Source organism: Bactrocera tryoni, chromosome 3 (assembly GCF_016617805.1).
Source record: "Bactrocera tryoni isolate S06 chromosome 3, CSIRO_BtryS06_freeze2, whole genome shotgun sequence".
Classification (NCBI taxonomy): Eukaryota; Metazoa; Arthropoda; class Insecta; order Diptera; family Tephritidae; genus Bactrocera; species Bactrocera tryoni.
In genome coordinates, this window is record NC_052501.1 from 68,974,311 (window position 1) to 68,991,135 (window position 16,825).

The window sequence follows — 16,825 nt, forward strand, 5'->3', positions numbered from 1 at the left end:
GGCTTTCAATTCATTGTTGAGAGCTTTAAGGAATACCCAGGTGCTTTTTTTTCTGAAGAATACGGTTTTTGAGATCTCGAAAATTTTGCGATTGTTTCTGATGTGTCATATCAGGAATAAGGGGTTTTTAAAATCTGGAGATTTGAGATTTGAAAGAAAATCTTCTTATTTTCGCCTCTATGCCATATGAAAAAATATAGTTTTTGAAATTTGGTGGTCTGAGATTAGAAAGTTAGTTAAAAATCTACCAGTTTCTTCCGATACCACACAAGTAGGATAAGATTTTTGATATCTGGAGATCTTCCGATTCCTGTTTATACATAGGTCATATGAACAAATATGGTTTTTGAGACCTGGAGATCTCAGATTTGCATGTTAATTAAAAATCTTGTAATTTTTCCGATATATCATATGAACTAATATGGTTTTAGACATCTGGAGATCTCAGATTTGCAAGTTAATTAAAAATCTTGTAATTTTTCCGATATATCATATGAACTAATATGGTTTTAGACATCTGGAGATCTAAGATTTGGAAGTTAGTTCACAATGAACAAATATGGTTTTAGACATCTGGAGATCTAAGATTTGGAAGTTAGTTCACAATGAACAAATATGGCTTTTGAGATCTGGAGACCTGAGATTTGGAAGTTAATTCATAATGAACAAATATAGCTTTTGAGTTCTGGAGACCTGCTATTTGGAAGTAAATTGGAAATCCTCCGACTTCTTACCATATGTCTTATAAAGGTTTTTGAGCTCTCAGATGCGCAAGTTGAAAACCTTCTCATATTAAGATCTCTATAGGCTTTCGCGTTTTTAGTTATCAGCTTTCTTTAAAAGGGAACTTAGACCACATTCTTATAGTATGTCCATAGTCTCGAAAATATCTGCCTTGTTTTATCTTCTCGTATTTTTGGTCCTTGTATTGTATAATATGTTCCAAAGGTTTTAGGAATGTGAAATATGGGTTTTCTCTGACTTCTGTTAGTGGAATGAATAAATTAATCTGACTTCAAAAAAAGACTTGCAAAACGAATTAACATCGACGCACCTACCGTCGGAGCTTGTTTTACAGCATACTCGTCGGTAATTTTTTCTAAGGCAGTAATTGCTGTTTAATCACGCATACAATTACATCCACTATATTTAACGGAAAGTTACCGAGCTCTGCTACGTCGCTGCTAAGCATGCTATTTCGTTTACAAAATGATCACATGCGATTTTACGACATGTAAATTTATAAAGTTTTCTTTTTTTATACTCTCACAACATGTTGCTACAGAGTGTAATAGTTTTGTTCACCTACCGGTTGTTTGTATCACCTAAAAAAAAAACATGTGGTTGAATAGACGTGTTGAAATCCGAATGTCTATTCGTTCATCCTGTGTCCTGATTATCCCTGCTCAGGATAAATCTTGTCACCATTCGAACAACAATGTGGAAGTGAGTGAAATCGGATTGAAACCCTGTCCACTCTTAATATAACGGTTATGTTGAAAACTACTGAAAGTACGATAAATCAATAAATAAATGCGTCAGAGTCATACAATTTTTCAACCGAGATGATACGACGATAGGAACCGGTATAAAAAAATATGTATATGAAAGTGCTGGCACTGCTCATCTTTAGGTTAAAACCCATGTCTCAGGACTTGCTCAAACAACGGTTATAGCTGAGTTTAGACTACAATATTACCGTGTGAAAATTGGCGAAATTGAATCGCAACAACACCTATTTCCGTATATTACATCCATCTGATTATTTCACTTTCCAGCACCAAACGATATATCGTGATAACTTTGCTCAAATAGGGTCTAAAAGTTAAATGATCTCGAATTTAAAAATTGTTGAAAGTGGATCAAAACCGTTCAAGCCCCCAGAGAAGGAATGTGGGGACCCCAGTGTCTATTGATAACTTTTTACGATCTTTTTATGCAATTCGGATTGAATTCTTTTCTGATAATAGTATGCCCTTATGTCAAAAATGGGTTGAATCGAGTCATTACGTCTCTTCGAACTTGCGGTTGACTTTATACGGCATATATCGACCATTATATTTATGAGTTATAAAATTGAATGTTTTTCTAACAACGGTGTATCTTTGTGCTTAATATGGATACAATAGGGTGAAAACTTTACCTAGACCCCATATAACTAATATCATATTCTGGTGATGGTATACGTATGTGAGAAGGTACTTTAATGAAATTCAGAGAGGCACTTTCTCTGTTAATATATATTCCATTTCGAAGTTTCCTACTTTTTTTAAGGTATTAGTCTGGTAACTTATGCCTATTTTCATGACTTCTTTGGAGGGTGGTTTTTTATAGGTGATTTTGGCTCTTGATGTTATCTTAAATCAAATATTCTTGATTATTCTTAATCTATAGACATGTCATTCTGCTCGGAACTACTGAAGTTAAATTTCAAGGGTAAATAACAAAATGGCGGACTTTGAAAAAAAGTCCTTTTATTTTAGCAAAGAAAGGGTTGTAAAATTAAAAGTTAGGTGTGAAAAAATTCTCGTTAGTACCGACAAGAACTATAAGTGTGTAGAATAGCCTGTTAAAATTTGAGCGCAATCGGTTCAGTAGAAAAAAGCTAGGACCCGGGTCGACCGGAAAAACAATGTTTTGAGAAAAACGCGTTCAAGGTTCAAGAACTCCGAGAGAGAGGACTTCGAGGCGCTCTAGGAAACTCGTTATAACTCCCGAAATATTTCGAATTTCTGTCTGAAATTTTCACAGTATATTCTCAAAACATTGTACTTTCAAATTAAGCAAAAAAAATTTCGAATTTTTTAACTCAAGTTACCAGACTACTACCTTAAGAAAAAAACACAAAATATTCAAATTTAATGGAAAATGCTTACTATCTTACGAAAGAACATTTTTTGACATCTAGTTTTTGAACATCATCTCTTTCAAATGTTGGTCGCGGCTACATCTCAAATGGTTCATACGTTGAGTCCAATTTTCGATGACTCGTTCGAGCATTTCGATTGGTAACTAGCGAATGACACGCGTGATGTTTTGCTCCAAGGCCTGAATCGAAACGGGACTGTCCGCATAGACTTAAGGCTTTACATATCTCCATAGGAAAAAGTCTAACGATGTGATATCAAACGATCTTGGTGACCAATCGACGGACCCAAAATGTCAAATTATCTGCTCACCGAAGTGTTCGCTCAATAAATCCATTGATTGACGCGATATGTATGTGGAAAGTGGCGGCGTTTTTTTGAAACCAAATGTCGCCCGGATCACGAGCTTCAATTTTAGGCATCAAATAGTCGGTTATCATGATGCGATAACGGTCGGCTTTAATGGTTACTTTCTCACCGCCATCTGTTTTGAAGATATATGGACCGATGATTTCACCGGTGCACAAACCACACCAAACCGTTGTTTTTCTGGATGAAATGGGAGCTCTTGAATCTCTTCAGAATGCACTTCGTCCGAAATGCGGTAATTCTGCTTGTTTACATCATTGAGTCAGAAATTCGCTTCATCGCTGAACAAAATTTGGGAGGCTATAAAATTTTAGATTACACCCGAATTTAGCCCCTCCTTACTGGTTAATTCTTAAATTTAAGTTTTGTCATCAGTCGATTGTAAGTGATGAGAGCTCATTTAACACATCTATTTCTATATTCATTGATGTAATTGTATATGTATATGGTGTAATATATACATACTATACATATGCATGTACACATTTGTGAAGTTAAATCGTTTTTACCCACTCGCTATTCAAGCCCGATGATGACTGCGTTATTTGCTTCTTTTGGTTATTATTTTCGGTTTCATTTGCATTTGATTGTTGTCGTAACTTTTGTTATTTTCTATTTACATTTCGTTTGTTGTGTCGACGTCGATTAAGTCAGCGTTTAGTTGAGATATTTGTTTATAAATTGAAGATGAAGTCATCGTTCGTTTTGTCGCTCTCCGACTAGTCGCCAAAATTCACTCGCTCGCACTAATAATGTAGCGATCATGCAACTTTGCAAACGGCATGTTCGGTGACGCGCAGTGTTGTTGTGCATGCGTTCCTGTTTGCGCTGGTGTGTGTGTTTTGACGATGATGGCGTTGTCCGAGAATGCAGTTTGCGTTTATTTTTTAAATTATTTATGGGTTATTAATTATATTTGCATTTGTCAGCTTGCCACTTCGTACTTAACCATGCTGTCTGGTAGTCACCTGCCGTTTGGTTGGTGTTGCGAAACACTTTTTGAGGTGCGAAATTCATTGCGTTAAATATGAGCTAATGGAGTCCATTGTTTGTGGTTCGTTAAGCCGAACTTCGATCATTTACCACCAAATATGGAAAATAGGCGTTAACGGTATTACTTCAAAGTTGTATCACTTCGGCGCAGCAATGTCATAACATTTTTTTTAGATGTTACGATTTCAATTTCTCAAGAAAAATTAGATCTCGAGATAAGATCCGTTTTAGACAGCACTTTAAAATTATACATGAATCAAACATCGGTATGGCTAAAAAAATTTTTCGGACAAAAAAGTTATATGGAGGAAGGTGAAGAGGCGGAAGCTTTATGGGCAGTCAATGAAGTTGTGACTACTTAAGTAATAATTTTTATTAAAGGTCTGAGGATATATTTAAAGGACGATCCAAGTAGCGGTACTTTTGTCAATAGTCTTTCGCAGCAACGCGGACTGACGTATGGAGCGTCATCGATAACTTAAATTAAAAGTGCACAAACAGCTAGTGCAAGAATTAAAGCCGCTCGACCTTCCCAAGTGACATTGTTTCGCTCTATGGGCTCTTAAAAGTTGTATGAAGATTCGACGTTTACGATCCAAATTTTGTTCATCGATGAGTACTATTTCTGGCTCAGGGGGTATGTAACAAGCGAAATTGCCACATTTGAGCCGAAGAGCAACCTGAAGAGGTTCAAGAGATGCCATTTCATCAAGAAAAGAAAAGACCGGTTTGCTGTGGCTTGTGGGCCGTTGGAATTATCGGTCCATATTTCTTCAAAAGTGATGCCGATGAGAACGTAATCGTCAATGGCGACCATTATCGCGCCATGATAATATTTGATACCTGAAATCTCGTAATCTTGGCGCCTTTTGATTGAAGACGACGCCACTTTCCACACATCGCAGCAATAAAGAGTTCTATTGAAAGCACACTTCAGTGAGCAGATCCGGTCGATTGACCACCAAGATCGTGTAATATAACACCGTTAGACTTTTTCCTGTGGGGATACGTAAAGTTCAAAGTGTTTGATTCAGGTTGGACCAGCTGAGACGGAGACGCCGCCAACACTTGAAAGAGATAATTTTCAAAAAAGAAATGCCAAATAATGTTCTTTCGAATGATAATAAACATTCTCCATAAAATTTGAAGTTTCTGTGTTTTTCTTTCAAACAAGTAGGGAATATCGAAATGGATCACGTGATTATGTCCAATTATTTTGCCAAAATCTATGAAATGTCAATATTTTTAAATTAGAATTTGTATACCATTTGAGAACAACTTAACGTATCATCTTATTATTTTTTCCCAACAACACTGCAGAATCATACACAGAATACTCTCAAGGAATTATTATATTCCCATATGTACATACATTTTAAATATGCGAGTTTGTTTGGCAAATTATCTCACCGTCACCGTTGATCTTTTACTCACACTTCGCTGTCTGATGTAACCGAGTCGATTGCGGCGACTCGCGAGTAATTAAAAATGATAAATTATTATGTGTAGCAGCGTCAATGTCAATATTGTCATGAAAACTCATATTTTTGTGCTGGGTTTTCTGTTGATTTTTTTACTTTCTCATTCTGAAAAATGTCTTATTCTTCTTTACCTATAAATCGAAATCGATGCATTGATTTCTCATGAAAGAAAACAGTCTACAAAGCAATACATAAATCTCATTTCATATTTAGTCGCTGTTATGTTTGCGATAAAAATACATTAAATCTCTTGATTATTACTCAAACTGTTTAATTTTAATGTAAACACATTGTGCCGAATTATGAATTAATAAATTCGCTTGAAAATCTTGTGCATTTTGAGACTAAAAGCAACTTCCGCTGATGCATTTAGGGATACCGGGCGCTGATCGTCATAAACAAACGTACACATACACAAAATAGTGTAGAAATATCCACATATCCACTTCTCCGAAGTAGTGGAACTAGTAGTTAACCGGTTGAATTTGATATGGATCCAATATTTTTTTATTTTTTTAAATTGAAAATATTAGTTTTCGAATGGTGTTTAATATACTAAGAAAAGAACAACCAATTTTATAAAAAAAAAACAAGTAAGGAAGGGCTAAGTTCGGGTATCACCGAACATTTTATACTCTCGCATGGTACAGTGATAATCGAAATTTCATTATCCGTCATTTACATATTTTTCAAATACCGTATTTGTGTAAAGTTTTATTCCGCTTTCATCATTGGTTCCTAATGTATATATTATACAGAGAAGGCATCAGATGGAATTCAAAATAGCGTTATATTGGAAGAAGGCGTGGTTGTTAACCGATTTCACCCATATTTCGTACAAGTCATCTGGGTGTTTAGAAAATAATATATACCGAATTTCATTGAAATCGGTCCAGTAGTTTCTGAGGTATGGTTTTTGGTCCATAAGTGGGCGATGCCACGCCCATTTTCAATTTTTAAATAATAAGAAAAGCCTGGGTGCAGCTTCTTTCTGCCATTTCTTCCGTAAAATTTAGTGTTTCAAACGTTTTTTGTTAGTCGGTTAACGTGCTTTTAGTGATTTTCAACATAACCTTTGTATGGGAGGTGGGCGTGGTTATTAACCGATTTCTTCCATTTTTGAACTGTATATGGAAATGCCTGAAGGACACGACTCTATAGAGTTTGGTTGACATAGCTATAGTAGTTTCCGAGATATGTACAAAAAACTTAGTAGGGGGCGGTGCCACGCCCACTTTTCCAAAAAAATTACGTCCAAATATGCCCCTCCCTAATGCGATCCTTTGTGCCAAATTTCACTTTAATATCTTTATTTATGCTTGAGTTATGACACTTTATAGGTTTTCGATTTTCGCCATTTTGTGGGCGTGGCAGTGGGCCGATTTTGCCCATCTTCGAACTTAACCTTCTTATGGAGCCAAGAAATACGTGTACCAAGTTTCATCATGATATCTCAATTTTTACTCAAGTTACAGCTTGCACGGACGGACGGACGGACGGACGGACAGACAGACATCCGGATTTCAACTCTACTCGTCACCCTGATCACTTTGGTATATATAACCCTATATCTGACTCTTTTAGTTTTAGGACTTACAAACAACCGTTATGTGAATAAAACTATAATACTCTCCTTAGGAACTTTGTTGCGAGAGTAAAATAAAATACATTTTGAAGTAATTTTTGATGTGTGAACATTATGAGTTTGTATTTAATATTTGTGGCTCACCATACCAACTATAGCGCTGAATGCCTTGCTCTGGTACTTAGATGAGTGCGAATCTGGGTGCTCTGAAATTCTCGTACACTTTGATTTCATTCCAAAATACTTCGATTACTAGATCGTACTTGTACAGCCATGGCTGTCTTTTTTTTTGCACACATACGTTCGTGGGAGGCATGGGAGGATAGGATTTGCTGGGGGAGATGGGTCTTCATCTTATCATTTCTTATCTTATCATTTCCTCTTCGAATGTGCCGCTTTTGCCATATATCATACTTTTAGACATCCAGGTGTATAAATTAAACATCGAAGTGGATTAATGATAGGTTCAGGGTGCTTTTCTGAGAGATAATATTAAACGGCAGGTGTTTTTCGTCTATCATCCTAAAATAGGTTGTATAAAGGAAGATGATGTGGAATATCTTCGCACTATCTTCAAGAAGATCTCGGCAGTCATGCCTTTGGCGACACTGGTGAATTAGTCGAAATTTTTCTTAGTCGTCTCCGCAAATTTGTCATAAGTTCAAAGCGCTTTGTTGATTTCTGCGGGTCTTTGCGATTAATTCTTTGGAGTAGTTATGTATCACAGAGCGTCGACCTCAGTTGTCCATATTGGATCCCAACTGGCTTTTGCCACAGAATTGTTCTTTTTTAAACTTTATTCTTTATATGTCTGTTTTTTATTGTTCTAACAGTTTCTTGGTTATTGCAAGACCTATTGAATCATATGTCTAAGATGGCTGGAGTTTTTCGTTTGGCTTCACAAAGGACTGAATATACCATAAGAGTCTAAATGTGATCTCCCATTTTGAGTTATCATCTAGTCATCTAGCCATCTAATCCAGCCTAACCGTACATTTTAAAATTATACGACTTTGCTCAAGGGTTTATATCCACTTGCAAATTTCAATATTTTTATTTATGTATCGAATGTATAAAAGTTTGAGCGTATTCGCCGAAAATTTGAATTTGAACCGGAAAACAGTTTCGAAGCTATGAGATTGTTGTTTGAGTCCTTTAATTTAAACATGTTTTTATCGAAACGCTGTTTTCAGTGTCGGTGAGGAAAATTCCTTCGAAACGACTGGACCATTTGACTTGGAAATTGCACACGATCTAGCTAAGAAGAGATATGTATATTAGATTATATAAGTAAATGATAATTGCACCGCCAACTAGGATCTATTGTACCCTTTTCTAAGTCACAACATCTTACCTAACCCCAACAAATTGATACATTTCAATATACTGCTAGGTGCTATTGAGGCGAGTGATCGCTATTTAGAAACATGGATCCAAGGGTCTTTATCCAGCGCCTACAGACTGCTATGCAGTCAATTAGCAGGTGTTTTGGAGTTTCAGACTCCAAGTCGCAGGTTGTAGCCACCCATTAGCAACTTGGTTCATCCTTGCAGAGCAGCACCTTTAGGTGTAGGGACCAACCGCAATGAAAGATTTCGGTTCTACCATGTTGGTGGATTCTGCAGAGCAGGCAAGCGCATCAGCCAGTTCATTCCCAGCTATACCTTTGTGACCTGGCACCCAAATAAGTTGCACTTGTTTAGGATCTGATACATAGACTATTCAGTCGTTCAATACACTCCGGCACCAATAGCGATTGGATTTCGTACGCAGAGATCGTTTTGAGTGCCGCTTGACTATCGCTTAGTATATAATATAATAGGTTGTCAAAAAAGTTTTGCGGTATTTTCGCTAGTTGGCGCTGAAAGCGCGTAGTTCTAGTTTTATTCGTCGCATCGGGTCATGCTATACTTTTTGGAAAGCTCATTTCTTTTAAGTCGTTCGTGAGTTATAGCGTCGCAAACATGGAGCAAAATAAAGAGAAAATACGGCATATTTTACAGTACAACTACGATAAAGGCAAAAATGCATCTTAAGCCGCCAATAAAATTTGTGCAGTTTATGGACCCGATACAGTTTCCATTTCCACCGCACAACGATGGTTTCAACGTTTTCGTTCTGGTGTAGAGGTGGTCGAAGATGCGCCACGCTCCGGAAGGCCTGTCGTCGAAAATTGCGATAAAATCGCTGAATTGGTCGAAAGAGACCCGCATAGTAGCAGCCGTAGCATCGGTCAAGAGCTGGGCATGAGTCATCAAAAATTCATTTCAATTTCAATAAAAAAAAAATTCAATAAAAAATACCGCAAGACTTCTTTGACAACCCATTATATACATATTTCTCAGCTAATGTTCGAAGAAATAAGATTTTTAATAATTTTTCCTTTTTTAAAGCCTCTCTAAATATTTTCGCAGTATGTTTCAGAGAAACAGCAATTTTCTCAAAAGTAAAACTGTTGACGAGTTCTTCGATCATTATGCGTTCATATATTGTTTTATGTCCGTTTTACCGAGTTACTAGTGGATATTACAGCTTAATTAAACTTTTTAGGGTGTCGAATCGAACAAACAACTGGTATAAGTCGGATATATATAATTAAAAACTAGGCGCAGTTGGATACTGTGCTGTTGGTTTCACATGTAATCAAGAAAGCAGAGCTCAAATTTAGCGATTGGCGAATCGAAGACACCCATTGAAATTGAAATGATGAGTTTGAGACTAGTACCGATAACCCGATTTATTCTCTGAGTAGCTCAGAGATTGTAGCACTGTTTTGGACAAACATACATATATATACATATGTATGCACAAGTTCTCAGTACAAACAAAAACAATAAGCTGCTTGTAAATATGTCTGCTGGTAATAACACAATAACGCCCACACGCTTAACTCCATTAAACAAAAATTGAAATTGAGAAATAAATAGAAAACAAAACAAAAACAAGTAAATTTAAATTTAGCAGCGCACAACAAAGAGCTGCGATAGCTAATTATTAACAACAAGCAACAATGTAGGGGCGGTGTGAGTGCGAAGATGCGCCATTATACGCTTGCACTTGAACTTGCCACACTGTCAATAAGTCGTCGATGGCCAATATTCAGCGCCTCGGGTGATATATGCGTACAGGGCAAAGCTAAAGTGCATGAGTGCTGTTTAACAACAACAAAAACAGACGGGCATACATACTTACAAGCGCCTTAATTTATATAGAGCGATTAGAAATGCATTTCACCAACAACAATCAGTGCGCGATGAGTTCGCCGCGCACACAAAAGTCGCCGTAGCTGCAGTCAAAGCCATTTAAGTAGTTGGCAACTAGCTCAGCACACGTCAGCGATTCCCGCCTCCTGCTGATGCTGCCGTTGCCGCCGCTGCTGCTGGGCTCATCAATATTTACACATGTGCCTCGAAGGTTTTTTATGATCGCGCATATGGGCGGATGACAGCCTGTCATTGCTTAGTTTAAAAATAAGGCACGCTCGCTGTCGTCGCTCAGAAAAGTTTTTCGAAACATGACATGTCAGTATGCGCAATTTTTTTCACTACCTACATACATACACCTAATATATATGTACATATGTACATTCGTACGCTAAACGTTGGTTTTCACTTTTCCATTTTTGTTTTGGCATTTGTCCAGCATTTGCCGCGGCTCCTCCGCCCCCCATGTGTGTGTGCGTGTTCTTTTGCGGTTTGTGGCGCTGTTGTTGGCGTATAAATATAAACAAATAAATTTTGTTAATTTCTAGCTTTGTTGCATTACTCATAACCGGGAAATTTCGCACAATAATAGAGCTAATAAAGACTTGGTGGGATTGTGCTGATGACGGTGATGATGTGTAAGCAGAATCTCTGCCTAAACATGTGCGGGCCATGCATCATGAGAGATTGAAGCTCCGACAGCTGTTGGAGAGTAGTCGCCTACTCGTGCATTTACAGGAATTCGCTTGAGCATTTGCTGAAAGTAGACTCTGTAGACGTTCCTGGTCGGAGTCTTTCTGTGTTTTGAATTAAAAACAAGAAAAAACGTTGACTCGGTTGAACCAAACCTGTAACACACTTGACAAATACAAAGTATACCTTCAAAGTACTTGTTTTTGATGGGTCGGTTTGTATGGTAGCTATATGCTATAGTGGTTGTAACAACCGCCATCCAGTCACTTTGTGATAATACTAGTATAGGTGTCAGGCCACAGCGGAATCGCAAGTAAACGCTAGCTGACGAGCTTTCGAGTTCCGCTATCAATAGAATGGGAACAAGTCGGAACTCTAAAAACTTGCCGATCCAAACGGGATTAGATCTCCGAAAAAAGTAAACGACTATCTCTCCGACCTATCTCGCTTCCTCGCTGCACGGAAACTAACACTATTCCCCACTGAATCCACAGCGACCATATTCACAGACTGGACGAAGGAGTACAGACTTGAGCTTAATAATGCAGTTGATGGCGTTAAAATTCCGCCTGTCAATAACCTTAAGATTTTAGGTGTGACCCTCGACAGGCTGTATTCCTTCATTCCTCAGACGACCACCATTATTGCCAAAATGCAGTGCCGTAACAAAGTCCTCAAAGATAAAGAAACGTTGTTGGCAAAATTCATAATGGTCGCCTGGTCCCGCAGGCTTTCAAGAACTACGTCCTAGGAGCATCAAGAGGTCCTTCCTCAACCACGTCAACGAAATAAGACAATTGGCCGACCAGATTTCGAACGCAACTAACTTCAGACATGCACTGACTGCCATTCACATTGGAACCATAAACACCTTCACCGACTCCCTCTCAGTGAATGGCGTACTTGAAGTCAAACCACCACCCATTGCAGACGACGAGCTCGAGTTGCTGCGAGAATCGACCGTGACCCTTGGGCAGCTTCGTTCTGAATACTGTAGCAGGTTAAACTCCTACTTCACCAGAATTGACCCCGACCCAGCTAACCTTACACATCTGACACCCCTCTCCTTATGGTCTGGCCAAGTCGAAAAGCACGTTTCATGGTCCTACCGTTGGACGACCTCGTTGACAACCACAACAACAACCAGGTCGGAACTCTGCGCTCTTTTTAAGATCGTTTTCGCCCAAAGTGAAAGACTTTTGCAAGTTCCAGCTTCACAAAGGACTGTAACCCAAGTGTGATCTCCACCTAAAGGTTCAGCCATTGAACATAACCTACTACTCAAAGCACTAGTCTTCGTTATAAATATTTAAACTATCTTAATAATCTATTTTATCTCTCTTTATCTTATTTTTGACTCTCTAACCGTCCCCAACTCGTTTTGGAACTTGACATCCACTTTCAACTCCTTACTGTTCAAGTTTTTTGCCATTTGCCCTTTCTAACATTCGGTATATTGCTACTGTAACGAAAATTATAAGAGTTCTACCAAACGATTACAGGGTCTTCGGATTGAAGACCATATTAAAAGTCAGAAAAAGTATGATGCCTTCTTTCATACATATAAAATTCTGAAAAGTATTTCCCTTTGAATCAGATATGTATGTTTTTCATAGACTTAAAAGTTGCCGCTTCCACGACAGTCGGGTCTATGTCACCAAAAGGGACCCAGATATTTATTCGACTAAGGACTATCAAGTCGATCAGCCTCAACCCATTTAGGAATGTTTCATCATGGAGGCAGAAATTACCGACCCATGTGCCAAAGATACCTTCTTTGCACACCCTGGCGTTAAAGTCGCCAAGCACGATTTTGATATCGTGGCGGGGGCAGCTCTCATAGGTACGCTCCAAGCGCTCATAGAAGGCATCCTTAGTCACATCGTCCTTTCCTTCCTTTCAGCGATATTATCCACCGGTCTGAATGCCAGGCCATGGTCGTTCAAAAGGGGGGTCTCTCATCCGAGGCTTGTTGCTTCCTTTCATTGAGGGTGTTTTTTTACGTGGCAGGTCCCAAACCCAGCGCACAACCCTATGTAGGGGATATTTCGCCTTCTCACTTTAGCTCGCCTTCAAACGGATGTTCTTAGGCTACCCAGAGGATACTTGGTTAAAGACCGGAAGTCGTGAGCTGCTTGAGTCATATGTAAAAGAATCGTTTGTGACCACTTCCAAGTGAATGGCGATCAGTGAACTTCTACACATGACTCCATCCTCCTTAAGAAGAAGAGTGAATGCCAGGACTCGGCGACGTAGTCTCTCTTCCACCACGAATCCCACACCGAGTTTGCGCTCTTTTATATGGTCACTGTAGTAAATGCCACAATGACCTCAGTCCTTGTCCTGTCCATCGCACTTTTTGGACGGCGATGATGTCAGCCTTTACTTTTATGAGAACGTTAACCAAATGGTAAGCGACGCCTTCCCCATTAAGGAACCGGACATTCCAGGTGCATTCCTTTAAATCGTAATCGTTAATGAGTTTGCCATGATCGCCATAAAAGGGGGGTCGTTTTAATTCGTTTACGTGGTCCCAAACTCAGCTCATTCTTTTGCCTTCTCACTTTAGCTCGTCGTCAAACTAATCGAAAATAGAATAGAATATCGTCAAGAATTTCACAGATTGTTCAAATCCGATAAACAATGGATGCCTAAAATTTTCATGGCGTGGTCGTTACCAGAGTTGACTGATATAATAATTCGTGCAGGTTCTTCTTTATCTAATCTTTTCAACGCTGATTTATATTTTTGTAAACGTTTTGTCAGAAAAAGTACTCAGAGTTGTATCTAGGCAGCAGCGTTGCTTTTAATTTTGAACTTTTTTATTTTGATTTTTTTTGCGCTTTGCTTTTGACTTTTGAAAAGTAGGTTATTTGTTTTTGCAAATTTTTCTTTTGAAATTATAGTCATTTTAAGCATTTTTTACTTATTACTTATTATCTCTACTTCATTGCAGGTCTCCGGCGACAATCCAGTTTTTGTTGAAAGCGTTAAACCAGGTGGAGCGGCACAAATTGCTGGCTTAGTTGCCGGCGATATGATCTTAAAGGTTTGTTGGTGGCATTCTTTCGTATTTGTGTCGTTTTTTATATATTTTTTATTTTTGTTTTGGTTTTTATAATACTTCAGTTTATGCTTGTTCTTATTATTTTTGTAGACAACAATTCAAAAGCGAGCGAAAAGATCGGCCCGCAAACACTGTTACTGTTATTATTGCATATTGTGTTGTTTTTGCTTGATAAAATATTATTATACTGTGCAAGCAATAAAATATATAAAATATAATATAAAGAATATATCCCCCCCTATATAAGACCCCTGTGAAGGGTAGGGGTCTTTTCGAATAAAAAAATTTTCTATTTATGGACTTGACTTTAATCAATCAGCTCGAACAGCAGCTATATTGTATAACGATACTATAGCTTAGTTCGCCCATCGTTCCATCGACTGCGGTATTCGCCGTTACCAATGCGCAAAGAACCATAAATCGCAGAACCTAAAACTCGGAACACCGACTCATGAGATGTTGTCATCGTCCAAACCTCTGCACCATATAGCAGGACGGGGAGAATGAGTGATTTGTAGAGTTTGGTGTTTGATCGTCGAGAGAGGACGTTACTTGTCAATTGCTTACTCAGTCCGAAGACTACCACCTTTGGATTTCGTGGCTGACGTTGTTGTTAGTATTAATGCTGGTTCCAAGATAGACAAAATTATCTACGATTTCGAAGTTATGACTGTCAACAGTGACATGAAGGATATTAGGGAACAAGAGGCTTCTAGATGATAGGGTCAGTTGTAGGCGGCAAGACCGTTGGAACAATAGACTGATAGGTCGGGCTGTTTTTGTGGGGCGGGGGTAGAGGACTAGATGCATGTAATGACAGAGTGCAAGATGTGCCTGGACATTAGGAATCTGGGCAGTATGGGAATTAACTGGACTGATGGACATTTAGATGTTAGCGGTATGATATCCACTAGTCGGAATGCCGGACAGTTCGGGTCGTTTGCGCGTGAATTGTTTAGGCGGCGTAGGCCTTTAACTGAGAATTAGGGTTAGCTTCTTGTGTGAATAGTGTGTGCGTGTAATTTGCGTATGAAGTCCAACCCCTGGTGACCAGACCAGGAAGCCTAACTGGTAGTAGTTTCAGCTATGAGGTCTGACTGGAGACTTAACTCTGGATCCCTTGGAGTTCGCTCCAAACTTTTCATACGGACTGACCCTTCAGGGAATAGCGTGGTGGTTGTGATTAAAACCCGAATGCGGGAAGAACTGACACTTTGTAGGATGAATGTGGAGTTGCATTGCAACCGGATGCCGGACCCAAAGTACGGCAGAAGTTTTAGATGGGCCTCGAACCCTACCAAGTTGGTTAGTGTGTCCATTCCACACTGGCAATTGATAGTGAAAATGGCTGGCATTTTCAGGGCGCTGATTTCATCCGCTGTGCTTTTGAGCGCCTTGGGCTAAGGCTATCGTCAGCAGGTAGCCACGTTAAACACACCGAACGTTGTCAATAGTGACGTGGGAGCCAAGTCGCGAATGTGACGACTGTTTGTTTCAAGACAGGAGATATTTCGTCTTGCTCTAGTTCACAACCAGACCCATACGCTTCGCTTTCTTATCCAATCTGACTCTTGTAGAAGATTGTAACTTCGTTATTTATCTCTACAACTCGAATTACTTTCTCCAGCCCTAGATTGAAGAAGTCACCCGATGGGGAGTGGAGTCGTCTTGTCTGAAACCTCGCTTTGTATGAAACGGCTCGGAGCGGTTCTACCCGATCCTGTCGAAACTTTTGGTGTAGCTCAACGTCAGCTTGCACAGCCGTAGCTTTGAGGGGATACCAAATTCAGACATCGTAGCTTAAAGGCAGCCCCTTTTCGTGCTGTTAAAGGCAGCTCGACGAAGAGGTGGTGTCTGTCGGTGCTCTTTTCATGGGTCTTTTCCAAGATTTTGGCGCAGGCCTCAAGCCAAACTGATAAGGTCCGATCAGTTTGTTGATAGTGGGCTGTAATCTTTCACACAATACGCTCGATAGATATCCTGTTTAGGGTATACAAAGTAAAAAGCGAAATATAGAATACCATTCGCGTTACCCCTCCCGGCCCTAGTTCTTTGCCCCTTCATGTTGGGCTGATGTTTTTACTTTTTTTTGCTGCTTTTACTGCCAAGTCACACTTGAGAGGCAATCATAACAATCAGTGTATCATATACGCGCAGCTTTTTCTTTACACACACACATACAAACGCGCTCAATATGTTTTATAATTATTTATGTTCTTTTATTTATAATTTATTTGTTGCCTTTATTTACGTTTTTGCATTATCTTTTACTTTTTTAATATTTTGTTGTATTTTTATACTTTTTTATTTTGTTTTGTGTTTTATTTATTTTTATTTTGTTTTATTTTTATTTATTTTATTTTATTTTTATATTTCCTTTTACATTTTTTACTCATGTAGCTTGTTGCTTTTGTTGTTCTTTTGCCAACTGTGCCATTCACCGTTTTCTCTGTTGTTATTTCGCTTTTTTAGGTCAATGGACAAGAAGTGCGTATGGAGAAGCATCCAACTGTGGTTGGCTTAATAAAAGGTATGTTGTTACTATTGTTGTTGTTTTATTTTTTTTT

The 16,825-nt window shown here is 38.7% G+C and overlaps 1 protein-coding gene across 2 annotated transcripts in view; it reads left to right on the forward strand.

Moving 5' to 3' along the window:
* LOC120770898 overlaps positions 1-16,825 on the forward strand; it is a 309,718-nt gene that overhangs the window by 41,475 nt on the left and 251,418 nt on the right. For both annotated transcript variants that reach the window (XM_040098564.1, XM_040098566.1), the window contains exons 3-4: positions 14,148-14,240; positions 16,731-16,788. In XM_040098564.1, the coding sequence (XP_039954498.1) occupies positions 14,148-14,240; positions 16,731-16,788 (151 nt within the window). The remainder of the gene's footprint in view (positions 1-14,147; positions 14,241-16,730; positions 16,789-16,825) is intronic.